General features: G+C 42.1%; 1 protein-coding gene across 2 annotated transcripts in view; it reads left to right on the top strand.

Annotated features, from left to right (window-relative positions):
• Positions 1-21,457, top strand: part of FLT1 (fms related receptor tyrosine kinase 1) — a 109,313-nt gene that overhangs the window by 41,189 nt on the left and 46,667 nt on the right. For both annotated transcript variants that reach the window (XM_039565756.1, XM_039565748.1), the window contains exons 11-12: positions 11,016-11,130; positions 19,916-20,024. In XM_039565756.1, coding sequence (XP_039421690.1) covers positions 11,016-11,130; positions 19,916-20,024 — 224 coding nt within the window. The remainder of the gene's footprint in view (positions 1-11,015; positions 11,131-19,915; positions 20,025-21,457) is intronic.

The raw sequence follows: 21,457 nt of genomic DNA, 5'->3' as shown, positions 1-21,457 counted from the left end.
CTGACCTGGCAGAGATGGCCAAGAAAGGCATGTGGGACACTGCTATTGCTCACTGGAAGCACTGGCTTGCTCAGTACTTGTGCAGTGTTGTTTGGGCCCAGTTTCTCTGGCCGAACAACATTTCTATGTGGGCAGCTCAAGAGAGATCTTCAACCTCTGCCCAAGGTTTGACTGATTGGCCCTTCAGAAGTTGCAAACAGTAACACTGAAATTTTACCATGAGTGTTTTAACTCTCCCATCACCCTGATGCCTCACTCTTTCCTTGAGCTTTGTTTAGCCTCAAACTGAATGCTTTATTATTATTTTACAACCCTGGCATCGCATCAGTCTGTGTTTTTTTGGCTTTTGGTTTTTTTTTTTTTTTTTTTCTCTCCATGTGTTTGCTTGAGGGAGAGAGAAGTATAACAGTATTATGGAGTTGCTCACAAAAAAAAAGTAGTTGGGGAAACTGGTACATGATTCTCTGCTCTCCTGACTGCAGTGTCAAGATATGAACTCTACTTGGTGGTAAAACCACCTAATGGTGGGATTGGAGATGAAGGGCTGAATACATGAAGTATCTGGGAGGAAAAAAAAATAGAGGTTTTCCTTGAAACTTCTGCAGAGATACAGAAAGACTGAAACTGTCATAATGACAGTGCATGGGCAGACTCCCAGCAGCTTCAGTGAAAGAGGAGGCAGGCCATGTGTGCATAGCAGTCTAATTGCATTTCTGCATTGTTTATGTCAGGGTATTAATAAGGGATTGAAAGGCAGAATCATTAGGATGTGCTTGGACAGATGATCAGGGGGAACCAGATTTGGAACATCAGTGAGGTATGTAAAATGAACAAGTAGAGAACAAATGTTAATTGTACTTAATTTAGGAATGTACTGAACCACCCAAATTTAATTGTTGGATGTCTGCAAATGTTGATGCCCATTAGTTTGTCCACAGCGACTGGTTTTGTTCCCCGTGCCACCTTCTATTTTCAGGAAGGGAAAGTCTGAGTCTTTGGAGCTGGTATAAGTAGGTCAGATGCCATTAACAAACAGGTAGTTCTAAAATGCCTTTGTTTAATTTGGCAGGTGGCTGGATCCTCAGCTCTACATTCACACTGGCTGAGGGTCTGGCTGGTGGCCTTTGTGCCTTCCACCCTGTGTTACAAGAAAATCTTACAGTAATCTAGTAATGTAAAGGTACTTATGGGTACACCAAAAATCATACTAGCTATTCCCTTATTTTGGTGTAGTAGGGGAAATAAATTAGTGTAAATAAAAGTCACACACTGTGGTTTTTTACATAACCTTAAAAAAATGCACTGGAACTGTCATGAGTGTACATTGCAGCAGCATGGACTTCCAGGAAATTTGAAGCCAAAGGGAAGAGAGGAATGAAACAGCATCTGATCTGCTTCAGCCTGAATAAGCAGTATGCTCAAGTATCTCATTCTGCACTTTCGCTGGGAGCCAAAAGCCAATGCTTGCTTGTGAACACATTCTTTCCTCTGAGTAGAGCTGTATCCTTGTTTTCAGTCATTATTATGGTATTTAAAAATATTTTTTTAATATTTTGATTGCAAAATGCTGATCGAATCAGACCTGGCACATAGATATGTGCTTGTCAAATACATGCTTTACAGCAAGTACAGTTTACTCCTGTCTGTCCTCAGGGTTACACACTGATGAATTTATTCTGCAAGTATAAATTACTTCATTATGGGTCTTAGTTGAATCAGAACCTTAAGATTTCAAGTTTCAACACTGCTAGTTTCCAAATCACTTTAAATCAAATTTTAAAAGAAATTAAAAGAAGAAGCTTTATATTTTTTAATTTGTCACTGATCAATCTTCAAACATTAGAACTACAGCAAGATCCAGATGGTCAGGGATGCTCTGCTTAGTATCACGCTTTTATTCTCACTTGCCTGTGTTGGGGTTTTTTTCACCTGCTCTTCCTTTTATTTTTTCCCAGTTTCTTTCTTTTCTTCTTGTTGTGTTGTTCACAGGGTGGTCTCTTGGCTTTTCTATGTGCAGTCTGACACCTAGCCTTAAGGAAAAACACGTAAGGGTCACGTAGGTGGTGGGATGTTTCTGCTTGATCTTTTACTCCGTGTGGCCCAGCCCATAGGAAATAAAGTGTGTGACTGGCTGTACGTGGGGACTGCACGACGTGAGCGAGGCCCCGCACGCTGGCGGTGTCCGAGCCAGTGGGGCGTCCCAGCCCGTAGCCAGAAGCCTGCTCCTGCACTAGCAGGGGCTCCTGGCCAAAGGAAGGCACCAGATCAAACTCTGTGTGTGCTTAGGCGTGATTATGAATGGAGTACTATTACTGGATTGAGTACACCTTTTACAAAAATATACAAACTGTAGTTAGCATCCTCTTTCCTTTTATGTGTATGCCTTTCAAAAAGCCTTTGCAGAAGACTTTGAACAGACATGTGAGGTAGGATCGTGCTCAGAAAAAATATTCAGTTAAAAAATAGAAAACAGAGGTTAAGAGGGAACAACCAGTTCTTGCAGCTTAGGGAGGTGATCGGTGAAGTTTTTCAGGAGCTGCTGCTGGGGTCTGTACTTGTCAACATGTTCAGGAATAACCTGGAAAAGGTGGTAAGGAGGTGACAGAGATTGCTGATGATGCCAAGTTATTCAGGTTTGTAAGGATGAGGAGCTGATTGCAAAGAAATGCAGAACTCTATGAATCTGGGTATCTGAGTGAAAAGGTGGCAGGTGAAATTCACTGAAGATAAATGTGCATGATGTACATAGGAAAAAAACAATCTTGCTTTCGTATGTAAAATGCATGTTAAAAAGCTGTTGGCTGATCACTACTACTACAAAGAGAGATCTGAGTGTTGTGATAGATGGGTTTGTGAAAGTGAGCACCACCATCATGAGTGATGATGAAAAAAAGAAAATCAAGTGTTAGGAATTACCAGGAAAGAAATAAAGACCGCAATACAGAACACCATGGTATCTCCACAAATCCATAAATTACTGACATCTTTTATATTATGAGCATTTCTGATCCTTTCGTTTCAAAGGATGCAGCCAAACTGGGAAGTACACCAGGAATAGCATCAAAACGGATCAAAGGTATATCAGGGAATGAGAGGAATGTGTGAAAGATGAGTGAAGAGCAAGGTCAAGACTCTTGCAGACTGAAAAAGAGGTGACTTGGGAGCTACAGGATAGAGACCTACAGACTTGTGAAGGACTCAGGTCTGAGGATCAGTTGTGTATGTCTTTTCGAGTTCAACAGGTAGGGGCCATTAGATGAAGACAGGAGGAGCAGAATTTGGAACGAAAAAAGGATGTAGCAGTGGATAGCATATCTGTGAATCTCCTTGCCAGAGGATTTTGGGGGTTTGAAAACTTTCCACAGTCTTGGAAGAGAAGTGTAGAAACAGTCTATACTGCGGGAAGTTCCTGAGCTGATAATAATTGGTGACTGGGGGAGTATTAGGAGGAAATATCTGAAGTTAGTCCCGCTCTTACTCATCCCCAACCATCTGCATATGGTCATTGTTGGGACAGGATATGGGGTAGATGGATCCTTGGTCTTACATGCATGTCTGTCAGTATTTTCTCTTCCTGTTTTCCCTCTAATTAACTCCCCTCTCTCCTTAAAAATGTTTCCCTCCATTCTTTCTCATCCCTTCCTTGTTTTCTGCCTGCACTTCAGTCCCTCACTCCAGTCAGCCCAGAGTTTCTCCCAGACCCCTACTTGAAGAGAAATTAAAAACAAATTATCTTAAAAAACACAACCTAAGTGGATCAACAGCTCCTCTGTCTCCTTTGCTTATCGCTGGAAAAAGGAAAGGGTGAAAGTTGTGCTTCCAGCTTGTCAGCAAGATGGGCAGTATGAAGGACTATGCAAATAGGCTGCTAAAGAGTTACTCCTTTCTAGAACCAAGAGGATCCAGTTAGGACAGCAAAGGAAAGAAAGGGAATTTTGGCATTATGAGAAGGAAGGTGTTGTGGATACATGGATCTTGGAACATTATAGATGTAAGGTTATGTCTAGAAGTTGAGTGAGCTATTAGAAGTGACTTGTGCAAGGAAAATAACTTACACTAAAAGGATCTGAACAGTATTTATTTATAGGGAACATAAACTGGAAATAAAAGAATTGAGTGCAGGGGTGGGCATTGTACGTAGAGGTTTTGTGGACTTTCCCTTTAGGATTCTGACTGTTCAACCAAATCGCAGGACGTTCTTACTTGCAGTACTATGGACTCTCAAGATCAAACACTTTTTTCCCCTGAAAGAAATTCTAGGTGCCTGTGGAAATGTGATGTGATTTCTGTAGTTCCAGCCAACATCCTGCTTCTTTGTGCAGGACATGATTTTTGCTTTTGCACAGAGAAAGTGGAGGCTGACTCACAGTGACTTCATGGGAGATGAGAGTGATTACAGTTTAGTAAAGGAAGGAATAGAGGTGTACAACAAGGAAGGTAGGTTTGGCAGAAATATGATAGTATTCTGTGTCCATGAAGAATGTTAAGCAGTGTGAAGCAGAAAATTGAGGGTCAAGAAGCAAAATATAATTTTCTGATAAGACAAGGTGAGAAAATTTCAGATAACCTCAGTATGCGTAGGCACCTGAAAAAGACTTCCAAATGCTGTTTTGTTCCCTAGTGGTCAGAGGTCTCAAGTACTGACAAAGAAGTGGGAAGCAAAATGGGTTTTTTGGTGACCCTCAGCCTCATTTGCATTTTTTGTTGTGAGTAACTGTTGTTTCAGGGTGCCCAGGTGTCCAGTTATAGAAGTGATTTTTTCCCTGTGGAAATCTGAGTGTGGGCTGATGAAATACATAAAGTAGGGGTACGTAACGTTGCTGTTGATCTTACTGCTTCTTTTGAGATAGGTCAGATCAATCAGCTTTCCATGTAGCAAACTGGAATAGCTAAGGGCAAGCCATAATGTTTGGAAAGGATGAGTATGAAAGGGAAACACCATCCAATTATCTGGTTGCATATCAATAATAGCAAGAAAAGCAATGTGCAGCTATCAAATGCTTCCTTTTTCGACAGAGCCATGGAAGTACACAACAAAGCTCTAAGTGCCATCTACCCTGCTCTTTTCAAAGATACTCCCCAGGAGAATGAGGCTTTTGGGACATCAGGGATCTCCCCTAGAGAGTGTAGGGGAGTTTCTCTCCAAATATCCCCCTCAATGGGATATTCTACATCCTACAAAACAGAAAACAACTCAGTCCTCCCTCTGGCAACTGAGAAGTGCACCAGGGCCCCATTCCAGCCTAATTCATAGAGGCCACTTAGAAATCCTCCATCTGACCTGCAACTTGTCAGTGAATAATGTCTCAGCATGGTGTCCTTGATGACAAGTTGCACCCTCGCTGGAGACAGAGGAGTATTGTTGCTGCACTCTCGGAGTCATGAATGTGTCTGAAGTGAGATGGGCTGGTGAGGTCCCACCTGCTCTTGATGGGCAGGTGTTGACACTGTGATGGGAAGCTGTAGGGAACAGAGACAGTAGGAGCAGAGAGGAGAAGGAGACTGGGAGGGAAGGAACCTGCACCCCTTTCACTAGGATTGCTTGTTTGGTATCCTTTGCTAAGGTCCTAAATAAATATAAATAAACAGTGTAAAATATATCCAGTTCCTACCGCTTGTAGTTTTCCTCCTAGCCCCACTAACCCACATATTAGGGAAGGTTCTTGGGATGAGCTCCCAGCTGCAGTTTTGCCGGTAGTTCAACCTCTAACTGATTGGTTTTGACCTAGAGCAGGAACACCTGGACCATAGCTTCTTAGAATCACAGAATCACATGCACAGACAAAGCTGGCGGGGGGCCAGCACATGTTCTCCTTCCCCCACCCCCATAAAGCACGTTTTACAAACTGTACATGCTCCCTGCTACTATTTTTCCTCTCTGTTTCCTGCTTCAAATTGACTCAGTATTCCCAAGGGCACGTGGCTACACCAGCCCTGTACTACCAATCGCATGGCACTGGATGCTGAGACACAGAACAGGCATGGCCCAAGTCATTCATTTTTTGGTAACTTCCAAATAAAAATCAGTTCCTATGTATTCTTTACAATTCTAGGAGTTTCCAGAGTTCCTTTCTTAACATTAGTATCGTCACCATTGCCTCTTGAAAGATGTGAGTCAGCCCAACTTGAATTTGTAGGAACATTGCCCTGACGTTGCTAGGAATTGTTGCCCTAAAAAGAGGATAGATGCTGAGAAAAGTATGGTGACTGCCATTAATCCCTCTAAAAAATGAGCGCTGTTGGTGACAGGATGGTTTCCTCTCCCTCTCAACAAATGCTACCCCAGTGAATGAGAGCATGAGTGAGGCTGCCAGGGGCTTTGCCAAGAGGAATGCTTAGAGAGTTGAATGAGATGTTACACGAGGTAACAATTGCAATGGCCTCTGGAATCACACAGGAGAGCTTGGGAGGGAGAAGCTGGTAAGACAAGGAGACAGAAGATGAGTATTTTCCAACTGATGTGGACTGAGGCTCTTTCACTGGTATTTGTTGTTGTGCTGCTTGAACTGAAAACTGCAGTACTGTCTTTGGGACGGGGAAGATGTGTCTGGATAGGCTGGGTCTGGGGCTTTCAGTCAGAACTGTCCTACTCAGGGTCAAACCATGCTATGAATAATGGGACAAATTGCTTACCTCAGCTCCCATGCTCTGCTGTAAATCAGTGAGGAGCTTTTCTTCTGAGACCAATAGTTTCAAAGGCAGGACTTTAGCTTGGAGCTGGTTTGTAGTTTGATTTCAGTGAAATACATCAAGATGACAAGAAATACACTCTTACCCTGGAAAATTTTCCCTGTTGGTAGTTATAAATACACCACACTATTGTGCTTGGCGTGCTGCATGCTAATAGAAGCGAGGGCTCAGAAACTCATTAGGAAAGGGAGCGGGCCGTGGAGCGGAGCGAGGACAGTGTGAAGCGAAGGTTGATCACCACAGCCTTGTCCAGAATAGGCCATGGGAGTTTTCTTATCTCGCTTTGGCAGGAGGTGCTGCTAGCTTCCTGTGCGAAATCATGAGCATATGCTGCTTTCCTCTTGTTGTTTGGCTTCCTCCGCTACACAAGACGGTTCCCAGCACTGTGATTATCTTTGCATCTTCAAACATGGCACACTCTGCTTCCTCAAGGGCTTGATGTATTCTTGAGTAGCAGGCTGGCTCCCCTCCCCCCATCCACTTCTCCAGGGCCCCTGTGGGTGCCAACTCCACACATCACAGACCTTTTATAAAGCTGGACTTACTTCTGGTTGCATAAGCCACCCCCAGCCTCTGCAAATTCATGTAAATTCACGGAGCTCTGGGCGATGAGCAGGTCTGACAGCAGAACTCGCCCTACCACAGGCAGAGCCACTCTCACCCCTCTTTCTCCCTGTGCTGGGCTTCTCTGAAAACCTTACAGAGAATTAGTGGCTCCTGTTTTTACAAAAGAATAGCCTTTTTCTCAGGCTCTTGACACAAAGGCCGATGAGTGCCTGTGCGGGCGCACACCTGCAAATGTGCACGCCAGCACGCATGCAGGCACATGGGAAAAACTACTTAGGGCGTGATAAACCTGAGAGCTCTGCTTTCACCAGCGCTCGACTAAGGCAGCAGAGTCTGATTACCTCGCTCCAAGGTTGTGTAACTTCTAGAAACTTAGGTTTGTACACAGCCCGTTAGCACTTGTTATGTGGGATCTCTACACGTGCAGAGTTGTACCCACAAAGTAGAAATATGAAAGGGTCTGCAGGGACACAGGTGAAAGAAGTGCTTAGAAATGTGCTGGCAGATATCAGCTTGTTTATCAATCCCTGCACACACTACGTGCTTTTTCATTAACCTGGCGGTAACCCTGCTGTAAGATTTCCTGAAGATGCAAAGCACTGAGGCTCGTCCCACAACAAAACACTTCAGGAATTCACGTGCTCTGGAGATATCTGGAGTAAGATTAAAGTATCTAAAATTCAGTAGGATTCCCTGGAAACACAGACAGTTCTTGCTAAAAAGGCAATGGCCTTGTTATTTTACTGCGTGGGCAGTTTGAAGAAATTGGTGATTTCCTTGAAATCAGAAAAATATGTAGCTGATGTTATGTGAGGACACATGCTATGAAACATCAATCGAGTTAACTGGAAGATGATTGCCTATTTTGGTTCCAGCCAGCATAGATTTTTGTGTTTTCAGTTTTCTCTTTTTCTCTCCAAGCATCTGTGCTTAACACAAACATTTGGTTTGATGATTACATCTAAGTTCAGCAGAACCTTTTCTCTTTCTGCTACAAAATGCCAGTTGTTAGAAGGTGAGGTCACATTAAGAGGCAGGACTCCTGACTAATTTTTCCCTTCCCCATCTCTACCTGATGCTGCTGGCTTAGGCAGCGTTCTTCACATGGCACCCCAGGCAGCAGTAAGAGGTGGGATGACTTGGAGTACTAACCTGAGTAGCCAGCTCAGAATAGTGGACACAGCTCATGTGCTGTCCCTGAGCTATTTTAGTGTATTTGAGGTTAAAGTGAAGGGATTTGGCAGCTGATGAGAGAAAGCATCTGGTTCTGCACCCAAAGGGATGAGTCTGAGTTTTGTCCTAGACTCTGCCTGGCAGCTGTGCTGCAACTGATCTGCAAACATTTGTTGGTCCAGCAGCCAGTGGAGCTGAAGTAGTGTGTACAACAGTACTCACATCTCCAGCTGTGTGCTGTTGGATGTAGTATTTTCAGCTTGATTGTGACTCCTTTTTTATTAAAACCATGGACAACAGCTATGACATGTATTCGATTTTCTACTCTAATTGCATTAACATTGTAATCGCCAGTTCGGATATAGAATGGAATGTGACGTCAGTAGAGTTCACATATGTGCCTCCAGGGCCAATCAAGCACTTTACATGTGTTTTTCTTGTTATTGTGATGCTGTTGTAGTTATGATGGTGGTTTGCTTTCTGGTATTAATGAGTAATCAGCACCTCATTGTGCTAAGCATCAACAAAGACATAACACTGTCCTCATCCCTTAGACATGGCACACTAAATGTATATGGTCTTTTTAAGGAATTGTGAGGAAGAGTATAATAATAGCAACTGAGTCTGGAGGCTCCAGAGCTGTAAGAAAGGAAATTGGTGATGCTTTTCTGAGTTGCACAAAGAGCTTCTGAATATGCATTATGCCTTCTCTCTGTCCTTTACCAATGTATGTTTCTCTGTAAGGACTTCTATGTTAAAGAGTACAAAATTTCAGCAATGTAACAAAGAAACATAAATGCATTCCGTGGGGATAGGAAAAAAAATTAGGAGGCACTTTTTGACACAGGTGAAGTGAGATTTTGTTGTCTCTATTTTCCTGTACAGATTACATCCAGTCACAAAGATGTGCATTTGATACTGCCTGTGTGCCTGGCATCGTAAATTGGGTTCTGATATCTTCTATGGCATGAAAATGTTACCAGCTAAGCCAAATTATCATGCCTTTTGCGTTGTATTCTTGTTACAGAACCAGATTTCTTAAAGCATTAAATGTGCAAAGTAAATGGCATCTACCTTTCTGAATAATTGTAACCATTTTTTCTCCTCTGAATGTAACAAGTGCCCATACTAATGCAGCTGTTTTTCATCCACCCTGGCCTCAACAATCATGTATTAGAAGTTGGCTTTTAAACCAAGTCTGAAAGAAGTGTAGATAGCCGTGCTATTGCTCCCTGTCCTCTCTCCATGCATGAATCTCCACTGCCTTCTCCTGGGATTTTTTTGTCTTTTCTGACACACTGATCCTTTCAATGCACATTGTGAAATTTGGGCAGCCCAAGCTAGTTTCCATGTCATTATTTCTTTAAGCTGTAATATCTGCTCAGACGTTGGCCAGTTTGACGCAAAGCTGCACAATTAAAAACAAGCGTGTAAAGTTGGTGTACCATTGATATTCTAAACGACACAAATTTTAAGCAAACTGCAGAGTTGGCTGAAGGGAAATGAACCTCATTCTTTGGTCAGGATTGCATCACATTCTATTTTCCAGTCACTGGGCTTTAAAGTTCGTTTCTCCAAACAACTGTTATACAAACCAGAACTATTTGATTACAGATACTACAGCCATTATCTTTCAAATCCAAGAAACACAGTGTATTTGAAAGAACTTCATGCAGCTGAAGGGTTAATCTCTGCCAGTGAAGCTGGAACTGAACAAGCAACAACTAAATTCTGGATGAAAAACTGAACTAGATATTCTCAAAGAAGAACAGAGTCAGGCAGCACATAAGAAGCATTCCAATGTGTTTATTTCCATGTGTACCAAATCAGACTTTAAGAAAAAAATTAGTTCTACCATGACCACACCTGAATGTTCTGATTACAAGCCAATTTGTTGCATTAGGCAAAACCAGTTTTTCTCTGGGACTTCCATTCATTAAGAAGAATTTTATTTTTTTCCAGTTAAATGATCATTTAAATCCCTTTGCAATTTAGGTACGTTAAGTTTAGTTTAAATTTGTTTTGTTAATTTGCAGGATTATGCTTATTTTTACTGTGTGTCTTGTAATCATTGAACCTCAGTATTAGTATCTTGGCATTTTGTAAACAGAACTAAAAAAAAAAAAATCAGAAGTAAAAACTGGCATCGTTTTTTGTTAAAACAAAAAGAACCTGCACAGAGTAAAAGAGCATCCAATGCATTATGGAATGGATCTTGGAACAAATATAAAAATAGTATGAACTCATGTTTTGGCAATGTCTGAAAACAGGAGCTTTGGAATTGGGATGTTGGTCTTGTACAGCCCTATATTTAGGCTCTGACTATAAATTCTGACCTCTGAGTTTGCAGTGGGTTAACTGTGAACACTGATGCCAGAGAGCAAATATTCAAGGAGGGGCTGTGGAAGTGAATCTGATTATCAGGCTCCAAACCTCAAGATTTAATGAGAAGTAATTATACTTGCCTGGTCATCACAGCACCTGTAGTTTTCCTGACTAATCACTGTTTTCAAAACAATTGCTTTGTTTTATGTGTTCAATTTCTATCACCAAATCAGTTAAATTTCAATTTTTATTGTCTTCAGGCATGGATTTTGCTTTCATACTGAAGGATCTTTCATCCTGAAAGCTGGCAGCCACGTAGGAAACAGGATCCAGAGCATCTCTGAGCGAACAGCTGTAATAGAGGGCAAAAATAAGGTATGCTTCCTAGGAGCAGATAACTTTTCTGTGTGACAGCATGTGTTGAAAAGGCACTGTAAGATGCTTTGAGAACAAGGTAACAGAGAAGAAGCCAGTATTTTGATATTGTTTGGATTTGAGGACCTGCATACATGCAGATAACTTTCATACTTGGTATTTATCTGCTGAGAGGCAGAGATGTATTTTTTTCTGGAGGCAGTCATATTAAGGTAAGTGACATACCAAGAGAGTGTACCAGCGGGATTCACTGTATCTGCTCTCTTAGTCATAGCCTGAAGTATCTTGGGGTACCTCAGGAGCACAGGGGCAGGGTTCCAGGCCATCTTTGCTTCATTTTGTGCAATTGCACAATTTCATGTTGTTTTTTCTATGAGAATTAAACTATTTACTCTCATCAGTGAGTTTATTCACAGATGTGGTCCTAGATGATTAGATGGCCAAGTCTTCTTTGGAATAAATTCTGAAGAGCCAAGAGAATCCAGATTACAGAAGCAAAGTTTAAGAGAGATTTCAGTCAGAGACAGCAAGATGGGATTTATTCCAGCAGTGTTGATCATCTAAATTTTAGGTGTTAGTCTAAGTCAAGCATCCCTTTATGGGCCATGGGGAGATGCAGGTAATTCCAAAGGGCGTGTGGACCTGTAGTCTATTGGTGTCTAATGTGGAAGAGAAAGCCAATGAGATTACCTTGCCAAGGGCTAAGGAGGGCTGTCCATCAGTTAAAGCCTTCAAATCAAGGATACCGTAGATGAGCTGCACTTCCCTGGGATAGACATGAGACTGATTTGGTGTGGTTGGGTGGTCTGTGCTTCTGAGCAGCTCAGGTGAAGATGTACAATGCTATGACACTGTCACAGAGTCTGTTCTCACAGGTTAGTTTGGTTTGTGACAATAATACCTAAAGAGATTATAAATTTTAAAGCCTATCTTACTCTAGGCCTTTCACTTTTAGTGACATCAAAATGCTTTTTGTAATTCTAAGGGCACTGGGGTTATAGGTCTCTTTTCCTTGATGGCTTTTCAGTTTCCTGAATATGAAAATGGGTATAAACTGTAGTTACTCTCATGTCAAGGCCTTTTCACACACCGCAGAATAAACAGGGTTTTACATGCAGCCAAGAATCAGATCTGGGACTGCATTTTCTCCTGCTGTTATATTATTTAGAAAGTATCACAGGTGTTCATGGCACCATTCCAGCACATGGGAACAGCCTGGATCCCAGTGAGACATTTGCCCTATTTAGCTGTCCAGCTCTACGTGCTTAAAGATCAAGGCGAAGATGGGAGCAAACAGTTTCCTAGGGTGGACTATCATAGGAAAGCACACGAAAAGTGAAACATAAGGAGGGATTTGAAGGAGGAAAGGGAAATCATTTCAGGCACAGGAAGACACCGTCTATTCCAAAGGGGGAATGATGAACAAGATGCTAAGAATCAGTTATTTTCCAGCAGTCATATAGCCGTGCTGTGGGTGCAGTCCTACCTGTTCACAGGGTGCAGAAGGAGCTGTCTAATGACCAGATCTCATTCTCCTTGTGTACCATGTATTTTGGAGACAGTGGAAGAGGAGTGGCTAAAATGTCAAAGCAACTTCCAGTCAACAGCAAATAAATTTCTCCCTGGAGGAAGATGCTAATAATGGGTCCTTGCAGCAGAACTGCAAGTCTTTGGCAAGCAGCCCTTTTTGAAAAATGTGCCCAGAAATGAACCAAGGAATGGTCTTTGCATGGAAGGATTTGCAGTGAAACTTACTGGTCCTCCCTGGTATTCCTTGTCTTTTTGCTATTTAGTTCAACTAAGAAAGGTCTGCCTTGTTTTGCCTTGTTCCTCCTGGTCTCTATGGGGAGTGGGAGGTTGGTGAAACAATCTCTTTACTCAGCTTTTTCACAGCTTTTCTAAAGTTTCTCTACTTCTGCTGCTCTTCCGTAGCTTTTCAAGCACAGCTGGATTGCTATTGTAAGTAAAAAATGCTCTCTATGCCCAGGCTCCTGGCCAAGCTGAGAGTTGCATGATTAGTGCACATACAGCTGCTCTAGAGCATCCAAGATTGTTCTTTTAAATCCCTGGGAGTCTATGGCTTTTTACTCTTTGCAGCCCAAGACTCACTCTCAGTCTCCCTGAGCAAACTCAAAGAGACAGTTCAGACAGAACCCTTGCCCATCTGCAGCAACATTGTCAGAGTGTTAATAGCACTGAGCTCACTGAATGCAGCACGTCATCACGAGTGCCTGTCTCTGACGGACTGCTACTGTGAGCAGTTCTACTCCTGCAAGCAGCTGTGAACAGCTCTCTGAGGCACTTCCACATCGGTGGTGCCCTGCTAAATAAACAGTGTCTACCCTGCTTCCACATCCCAAGACAGCAAGTGTGGTAAAAACAATCTCAAAGCTCAATGGAAACAACAAAGATGTAGGAGACAAAGAGGTAGGAAATGAATGAAGAAACTCAGAAAGTTTCACATTTGGGTTAGCATGAAAGGAGAAATGAGGGTGGTCACAGGATGAGATTATTGTAAGCAAGGGAAGAGATGAACAAGGAGTGATCAACAGGTTTCTTTAGCAATGAAGGTAGCTGCTTTCACCTTCCTAAAGTCATTGTGCCAGTTCCACATGTTTCCTGTATGTGCAACATCTAAGTGCTTCCAGTTTGGCTCTTTGCTGTGGTAGGTTGTTTGTTTGTCTGCAGTTATCAAGGTAGCCACAAGTATATTTTAAAGTTAGAAAAACCTCAAGCCCTGTGCCTGTGCAGTTAAAGTAGTGCAGGAAGCCTGCATTACATTATTCTTTGGTGACAGCGAAACTGTGACAACAGTGTTTTAGTAACATTTCCGCTAAAGCCTCTCTAAGCAGACATTGAGAAACTCGAGTGGTACAATGGAAGAACTTCGTAACACAAGCCATAATACTTAATCATAAGACAAATCTTGAAGTGATTTGCTTCCCCCACCCAAAGTTTTCATTCTCATTTTGTTGGACATTTCAGTGACTTCCTACAAAGCTGTGCTATTCTTAGGTTTATCGTGTAAACAGGTCACAGGCACTCTCCTGTCATTCAACTACTAATACCCATCACTTCTCAGTGTTCCCAGCTAAAGCTAACTGCTATGTCTAACTGAGGGCTAACACTGATTATTATTCTTTGCATGGTCAGTGTTCATTAGAATGTCAATCAGTGAATGATCTGCAATAATAAGGTACAAAGAGCTGGTGTGTTCATTGTGCCAGTGCATGCCATCAGAAGCAGTGCATGCATACAGGCATCTGTTCTCTCCTGAGCATGCGGGCACACACTAGCTTATCAACAGCTTTGGAAGCACTTGGTACACCTTGTACAAGGGTACAAGGGACAAGGTGCTGTAGGAGAAGTCAACAAGGATCCTGGGCATGGAGCATGTGCAGAAGACCACTAAGAAGTCAAGTTCCGATGGGGGAAAGCTAAAGCGTGGGCCAAGAAGAAAGAATTATAAATCCAAGGAAAGGAGACAGTAGATGAGAGGGTAGTTGAGTACAGGGAAAAGTTGGAGGGAGTGGGAGAAAATCCTCTTGTTTTTGGGACCTAACCTATAGAACCACATTTTTGAGAACCTGAAATAGAACAGAATGTCCGTGACGGCCTCATGCCTCTGCTGCTAGCAAATGTTGGAGCCCCACTGACCAATAGAAGGTACCATGAAAGCTGGGTCTGTGTCACAGGGTATGCCTCCAGGAATTGTGTATAAAGGATAGTAATGCATGAAATTGGGGTTTATCATGCATATATGTATGTGTGTGCGTGTGTGTATAAATATATATATCTGGATGGATGGATGGCTGGCTTTGTTTTCCACTGCATGAATACCTAACTGACACAAGTCTTTAGTGGCACTTGTGAATGACAAAGTCACTTGACTTCATGGAAAATGGAAAGTAATGGCCCTGCAACATGATTCTGTAAGACAAAATTTAGACTCACCCTTGTGCATCTCTGTCTTGGCTGGCAAAGATGGTGGTAGTTTTAAAAATTGTAACCCTCCAAAGCGGAGTGCTAGATAGTCACAGGAGTCAATCCTTCCTGGACATGACTGATAAGTGTAATCGTGCAAAATAGAATGGTTCCATCTCTCCTGCATCTTCTGTGCCAAGCCCTAAACATCTACCTGTCTTCCAAGTTCCCACATTACTGGTGAGGTGAAGAAGTCATGTGCTGTGTCTGTTCTCAGTCCTGACACATGCCAGCTGTCTGGCCAGTACATCTGTGCAGATCGGCCATCTGGAACCCAAAGAGGAAGAGAAAGCTGTTCAGCTCACTGCAGCAACGTTTTGATCTTTCTTCTCTACTCAACAGCTGGTTTTCATGAAATGCATGAGATCTTACGAGCTTTGACTTGTCAATAAGTTTTGGACAATGGATTCAAAAATTACCGAGCACGTGGGGGAGGAGAGGATACTGGCAGACAGATGGACAGGCTGGCAGGCAGATGAATATACGGACAGTATGATCTTCCTCAGAGCCCAGGCTAAAGATAGCACTGGGAGCATCACTTGCCTCTCTTCAGCACGTTGTAACTTCTCCTGGAGCCTTCCCGAGTGCTACTAGAATTGCTGTCAACACTCCGAAGTGAATCGTTGGGAGGCACCAGCAGAGCCAAGCCCTTGGTGAGATTAAAACCAGCAGAACTTGGGGCTTGCTGCTGCTGAGCTGCGCCTCCCTCCACTCCAGAGGTTGATCCCCTCCCTTGGAGCAGGAGGGAGGTGTGAATGGAGCACTGCCTTGCCCTGGGGAGGAGGGCAGGATACTGGTCTGTGCCATGATTCTTTGCCAGCCAGCTGTGTCCCATGGACTGTTCCAGCAGGACAGCACAGGGTGCAGAGGGAAAAAGCAGCTCTGCTTGCTATATGGCAGCAGCTTGCAGAGATTTTTCTGTCTAACCTCAGGGGGAAAGTGGGTGCTCTCCTGCACATACTCATGTCCTCCTGTTGTGGATATTCTGGTGTTTCTTCTATGGCAGTCCTGAAGATGAAACGTGTTGACCAGATGTTTTGCTCTGATGCTCCTTGCCAACATGTGAGGCACGCAGATTGAATGTCTGTGGCACAAACAGACCAATCCAACAGTGAGGTACCAATATTCAGATATGGATCTTCCTAAATGATATTCCTTTAGACAAAGATAAATCCAAGTGTGTAAAGAGAGCATATTTTCATTTATTTCCTTTTTTTCTTTCAACAAATAGTCCTTCTTAAAAGCATAACTAGAAGGGAATCGGCAATAACTGACAGACTTGCACTAACCTGCTCTATGTTGAAAGGGCAGTGTTTTGTTTTGCTTTTTAAATGCTTGGGCTGTTTCAAGAAGTCAGGTCAGCAATCTCTGAGCAGAGCAAGTTTATGTCAGTGTCTACAGAGGCCTTCTGGGAGTCACATAAGAGCCAGGTTGCCAAACATTTTCTGAAGACTCCTTTTCCTTCTCTGCCATCAGCTGGAGCACTGGGAATCCTCTATCTCAGCTACTTTGAGAAAACAGAAATTCAAGCAGACCCTCCAGGGGAAAGACCAGCCCACCCTGGCTCCAAGTGCAATGATTGTGTCAGCTGCTTTGTACTCTCTTTGCCTCCCCAGTCTTTTTGTCATCAGTTTCCACCACAAACAAATCTGTAAATTCTTCTTCCATCTCTTAGGATTTCTGCTTTGTGTCTCTTTTATTTGCCTGGCAAAGCAGCAGCAGTATGGGACTTATTTCCCTAGCCCCTGGTTTGAGATGAGCCTGTAACATAGTGCTTCAGCTGAGATGGTGGGAGTAGAAAAAAAGGACTAAAGGGCCAAAACTTTGGTGGTAAATGGGGTTTGTGGACAGATGATGCTCAAGATATTGAGCATGCCAGGAGGGATTTGCCTGTTCTGTCTGATCATGCCAACTCAGTTCAGACTTTCTGTATATAACATAGTTGCAAATCCAGAGCCTGAAACTCCCAGTTGTGATGCTAGACAATACAAGATTGCAAAAACTTTCGCTTCTTTTGCAGCAGCAGCTGTATAGAGGAACCGTGCTGCACGAACTGATCTCAAACAGCCATAGTTTCTCCATAAACAACAACATGCCATGCCTAGTTTCGTACACACTGTTTCTCGGGTGGGTTTTGGCTGGCATCCACAATGCAAAACACAGACAGCACCACTGGAGGGCTCACAAACTATTTAAAGAGATGTTATCTTATCGTTGTGACTAATTTATAAGCTAAAAGATTTACACAGAGACATGTTGTCTCTGAAATATTCTGTTCTGTTGCAAAGTCAGTCTTGCTTCCTCCTAGACACTGTGGCTTGCTCTGCCTTAGTCAAGTAAACATATCAGTGTGTGCTCTCTGGCACCAAGGCCTCCTGTGCTCATAGCATTTATTTCCCCTGCCTTCCAAAGAGACACTGCTTGCATGGGAGTTGCCTGTTGGAAGTGATCCTTGGCCCATGCTAAAGAGGTATTTGGGACCGTGTAAGTTGGTCAAAACCAAAACACTGCATAATAATAAGAAAAGGCATAGTCTGTAAGTCAGCGCAGTCATATTGCTTTAGCATAACTCTATGTGCTGTCCTCAATGTGATAGAAGTGATAAAAGTGATAATCACATCACAATGGGCTGAAGCAGTAAAACTCAAAATAGTATGTACAATTTTCCATTAAAAGATAATGCCTTATGGTATAAGGACAAAACGTATTCTGATACTTCCAAAAACTTTTCACACTTTTGGAGTAGTTGTGGGAGGGATAGTCAGCATGTGTTTTTCAGGCTCAGAAATGCTCTGCCTCTGTGTATAGTAGATTAAAGACAGGCATCCTGGAGTCAGAGAGCAAGAGCTTCATTCTCCTTCACTGTGCATGTTAGGTCACAGTTGCTTCCTGGGCAAAGTTGCTGTGAGGTAATACCAGCTAGCAGAAAAAAGGCTATTTTTTTGGTGGAAAGTCTGGGATGGCAGAAGCAGTTTTTAACCACCCACATTAGCCTTCTGTGGCAGACATTGTGGGACTTCCTTCTGGTCTGAGTTAGTGTTGATAAAACAGATGCAGGAATCCTGGTGCTGAGTTCTGTGTCCACACTTTAAAAAATTATGTTTAGAACCTGGAAGAAATTCAAAGAGAATGGCAAAATATGGACAGGGCTGGACCCACCCTTTATAATTAGAAATTTGTAGAGATCAGCCTACTGAATTTAGCAAAACAGGATGATTTTTTCTAAGGGCTGTAATTATCTATCTGGTATTACTGATCCTCTTTCATCTCACAGAAGACCCAAAAAGGTAGTTTAGAAAAATTATAGCTAGAAATGTTATGTAGTGTGTTAGCAGACAGGTAGTTGGCCACAGACACAGTTTAACAGGGTAGAGGTGCTTTTAGCATGACTTGTAGTGATTTTACCATAGTGCAGTCTTCTAAAACAAATAAGCCAAAATCAAATTATTTGCCTCAACTGTGTTTGCTCAAGTAGTAGGAAAAGTAATAGACTCTTTCTACTAAAGAATGATTTTTGGAAACCAGAAGATCTATGTTATTTAGGGGCTCAACAGGAGTTTGGAGATAGCTATGAATTCTCCCAGTAGGAGACTAAAGCAGGGCAAATGTCCAGTCAGTGTTTATGTTGAAATGTAGATAACTGGTCCTTATTTATTACTGCCTCACCCTCTTGTGCTTGTCTCTGAACTCCTGCAATCAGGCAGACTTAAAAGAATGTATTAATTGCACAGAACTTATTTTTAAGGTTTTTAGAAGAGTCAAACAATTCCAAACAGTGGGATTCTGAAGGCCCACAATTTCCTTTACCGTCCCAGCTTTGCGTGTAACTCCAGCCAAACCATGTTTTACAGAAGAAGTAAAATGGCAACAGAAAGACATAAAATGAGGCTACCAAGTTGTAACTGGGAGCACATTACACTGATGAAGTCCATGTTCATGCCTCATGTCTCAGCTCTGTAACAGAATGACATGTCAGTTCTTTCTGCGTAACTTTACTCTTTTGCTTAGTGTCCGAGCCATTAGACCATGGCTTTCCATCACCCTAAAGGTATAACTCTTATTATTACAATGGTTTTTATGTTTCTTAAGGGCACATTCGGTGGTTTTGGTCCCTGGCTTTTCAAGGTCTTATCTTTCAAGTCATATAACTCCGAGAAAATAACTAGTGTGCTGGACCTCTTAAGATGGTGATAGAATATAACATAAATAAAACTGACACATTATTATTTAATTATAGAAATATTAAGTCCAAGAACAGAAAATAGTACAAAAGAGAATGGGTAAACATCTCTTTTGCTGCTGTTCTGTCTCACCTGACACATACGTGGGAAAATGAAAGAGAAAGCAAATGAGTTTAGTGCCAAACGGAGTGACTATTTTCCCCCAGCGTTATCCAAATGCCTGAGGCATGCCTCACCTACTGCCTTTGCAGTCTGGCTCTCCTACAGGCTGCTTATCTCCTCATGTGAAACACACTGTGTCATGCTTCATGTCTTGTAGATTACCATTACATCACCAGCGAGAGATAAATCAAACTCAAAGACACATTCAGAGATTTTTGGTCATGATGGCTTTGATGATATAAGGGTCACCCAAGGAGCTTATTTCCTGTTATTCTTCTCCCATTTCCAAAACTGTATATGATGACATCTCCTTTAAATAGCCCCAGAGGTGCCCATCACTGAATGAATGGAAAGAGTGGATCTTGGGTCTGCCAGTGGTGAGACTTAGGAAAAAGAGAAGGCAAGCTTTAACTGAGCTCTTGAGCCGGGGAGAACTAAACCTCTTCTTTTTTTTGCAGACTGCTAGCACTCTGGTTGTAGCTGAAGCCAAATCCTCAGGAATCTACAGCTGTGTGGCATCCAATAAAGTGGGAAAATCTGAAAGAAATGTCAGTTTTATTGTAACAGGTAAGATCTAATCCTCTATAGATTCAAACATGTTTCCTGATCCTGGGATTATAACTGTTAGGCTGTTGTGGCTTTTTAATATACCATGGTTTCAGAATTGCTGTAATGTATGCACTCGTAAGCTCATACCATGCTTTTGGGTGATGCTGGTAGGTTTCACAGCAGCTGTTCTGAATTTCTAAGATTACCAAATTGGTGAATGACGCATTCCTCCATCAAGTATCAAGCATGACACAAATTACTCACAAATACAACAATGAGTAATTCCCCATTTTGGTTAATCTCTGCAGTCATTTCATATATGAAATTTTAGTGTATTTTCATCCACCAGTAAGCCAGTTTCATGTGTGACATTTATGATGTCTACAGCCTTACTCTGTTGCCCACCTGGATGTGTCACAACACAGCATCTAGAACAGTGCCAGTGTCTGCAGCCTGCATGATGCTAGAGATGTCTGGGGTACCCCTCACAGATCTCAGGGACAATGGCAACTTACAGATGTAAAAGAGTCAGGGTACAGATTACAGAGTTTTGTTTCCTCTTCTGAGAAAGACAGCCTTGAATGTCATTTGGACCAGGGCACTGAGAATTCCTATCGTGTTATCTGTGTGCCTGAGTATGCTTTCTATTATTTTTGCATTACAAGATGTGTTTAGAGTTTTCACAAACAAATGATTTAATGTTTTACTTCAGGAATTTCTGAAAAAACCCACAATGTGTTTTTGGGAATAACTACTGCATTGTTCAGCAACGTAAAGTCTGCGCATGCAACTACAAAGGATTTGTTTTCTGTCAAAAGTTTTGTTTTGTTTATAGAGCAATAGTTTTATAAACTTAGACTGTTGGCAATTTTCAGGGTAGATCATTAAAGAAATGTAATTCATTTAAAAATATGAGAAAAAGCAAAAAGGCTAAAATATTTAGATGCTTTAATCCCCAAATCATAATCTCTGGGATTTTTATCTTGTCATTCTCTTGTTTATAATTCTGATGAGTGATTTTAGTGAAACTCATTCTATTTCTATTCTCAGAGATATCAAAAGAGAAGAGACACTCACTAGATTTAGTAAAAAAAAAAAAAAAAAAGGAAAGCTACTTCACAAAGTGTTCCCCCTCCCAAACTTTGTATTTTTTAAATATTCTGACTAGCTGAATCATAGAATACCAAGTTGGAAGGGATCTCAAGGATCATTTGGTCCAACCTGTCTAGGCAAAAGCACAGCACCTTGTCCAGATGGATCTTAAGAGAGTCCAATATTGGGGAATCCACCCCTTCCCTGGGGACATTATTCCAATGGCTGATTGTCCACATTGTGAAAAATGTTCCTTTTGTGTCCAATCAGAATCTCCCCAGGAGTAACTTGTACCCCTTACACCTGGTATTTTCCATGCGTCTCCTTGTAAAATAGGAGTCCCCAGCTTCTTTGCAGGC

The sequence above is a fragment of the Corvus cornix genome, chromosome 1 (genome assembly GCF_000738735.6).
Source record: "Corvus cornix cornix isolate S_Up_H32 chromosome 1, ASM73873v5, whole genome shotgun sequence".
Lineage (NCBI taxonomy): Eukaryota > Metazoa > Chordata > Aves > Passeriformes > Corvidae > Corvus > Corvus cornix.
Note: the sequence above shows the minus strand (reverse complement) of the source record. Positions and strands in the feature narration are given on the sequence as shown.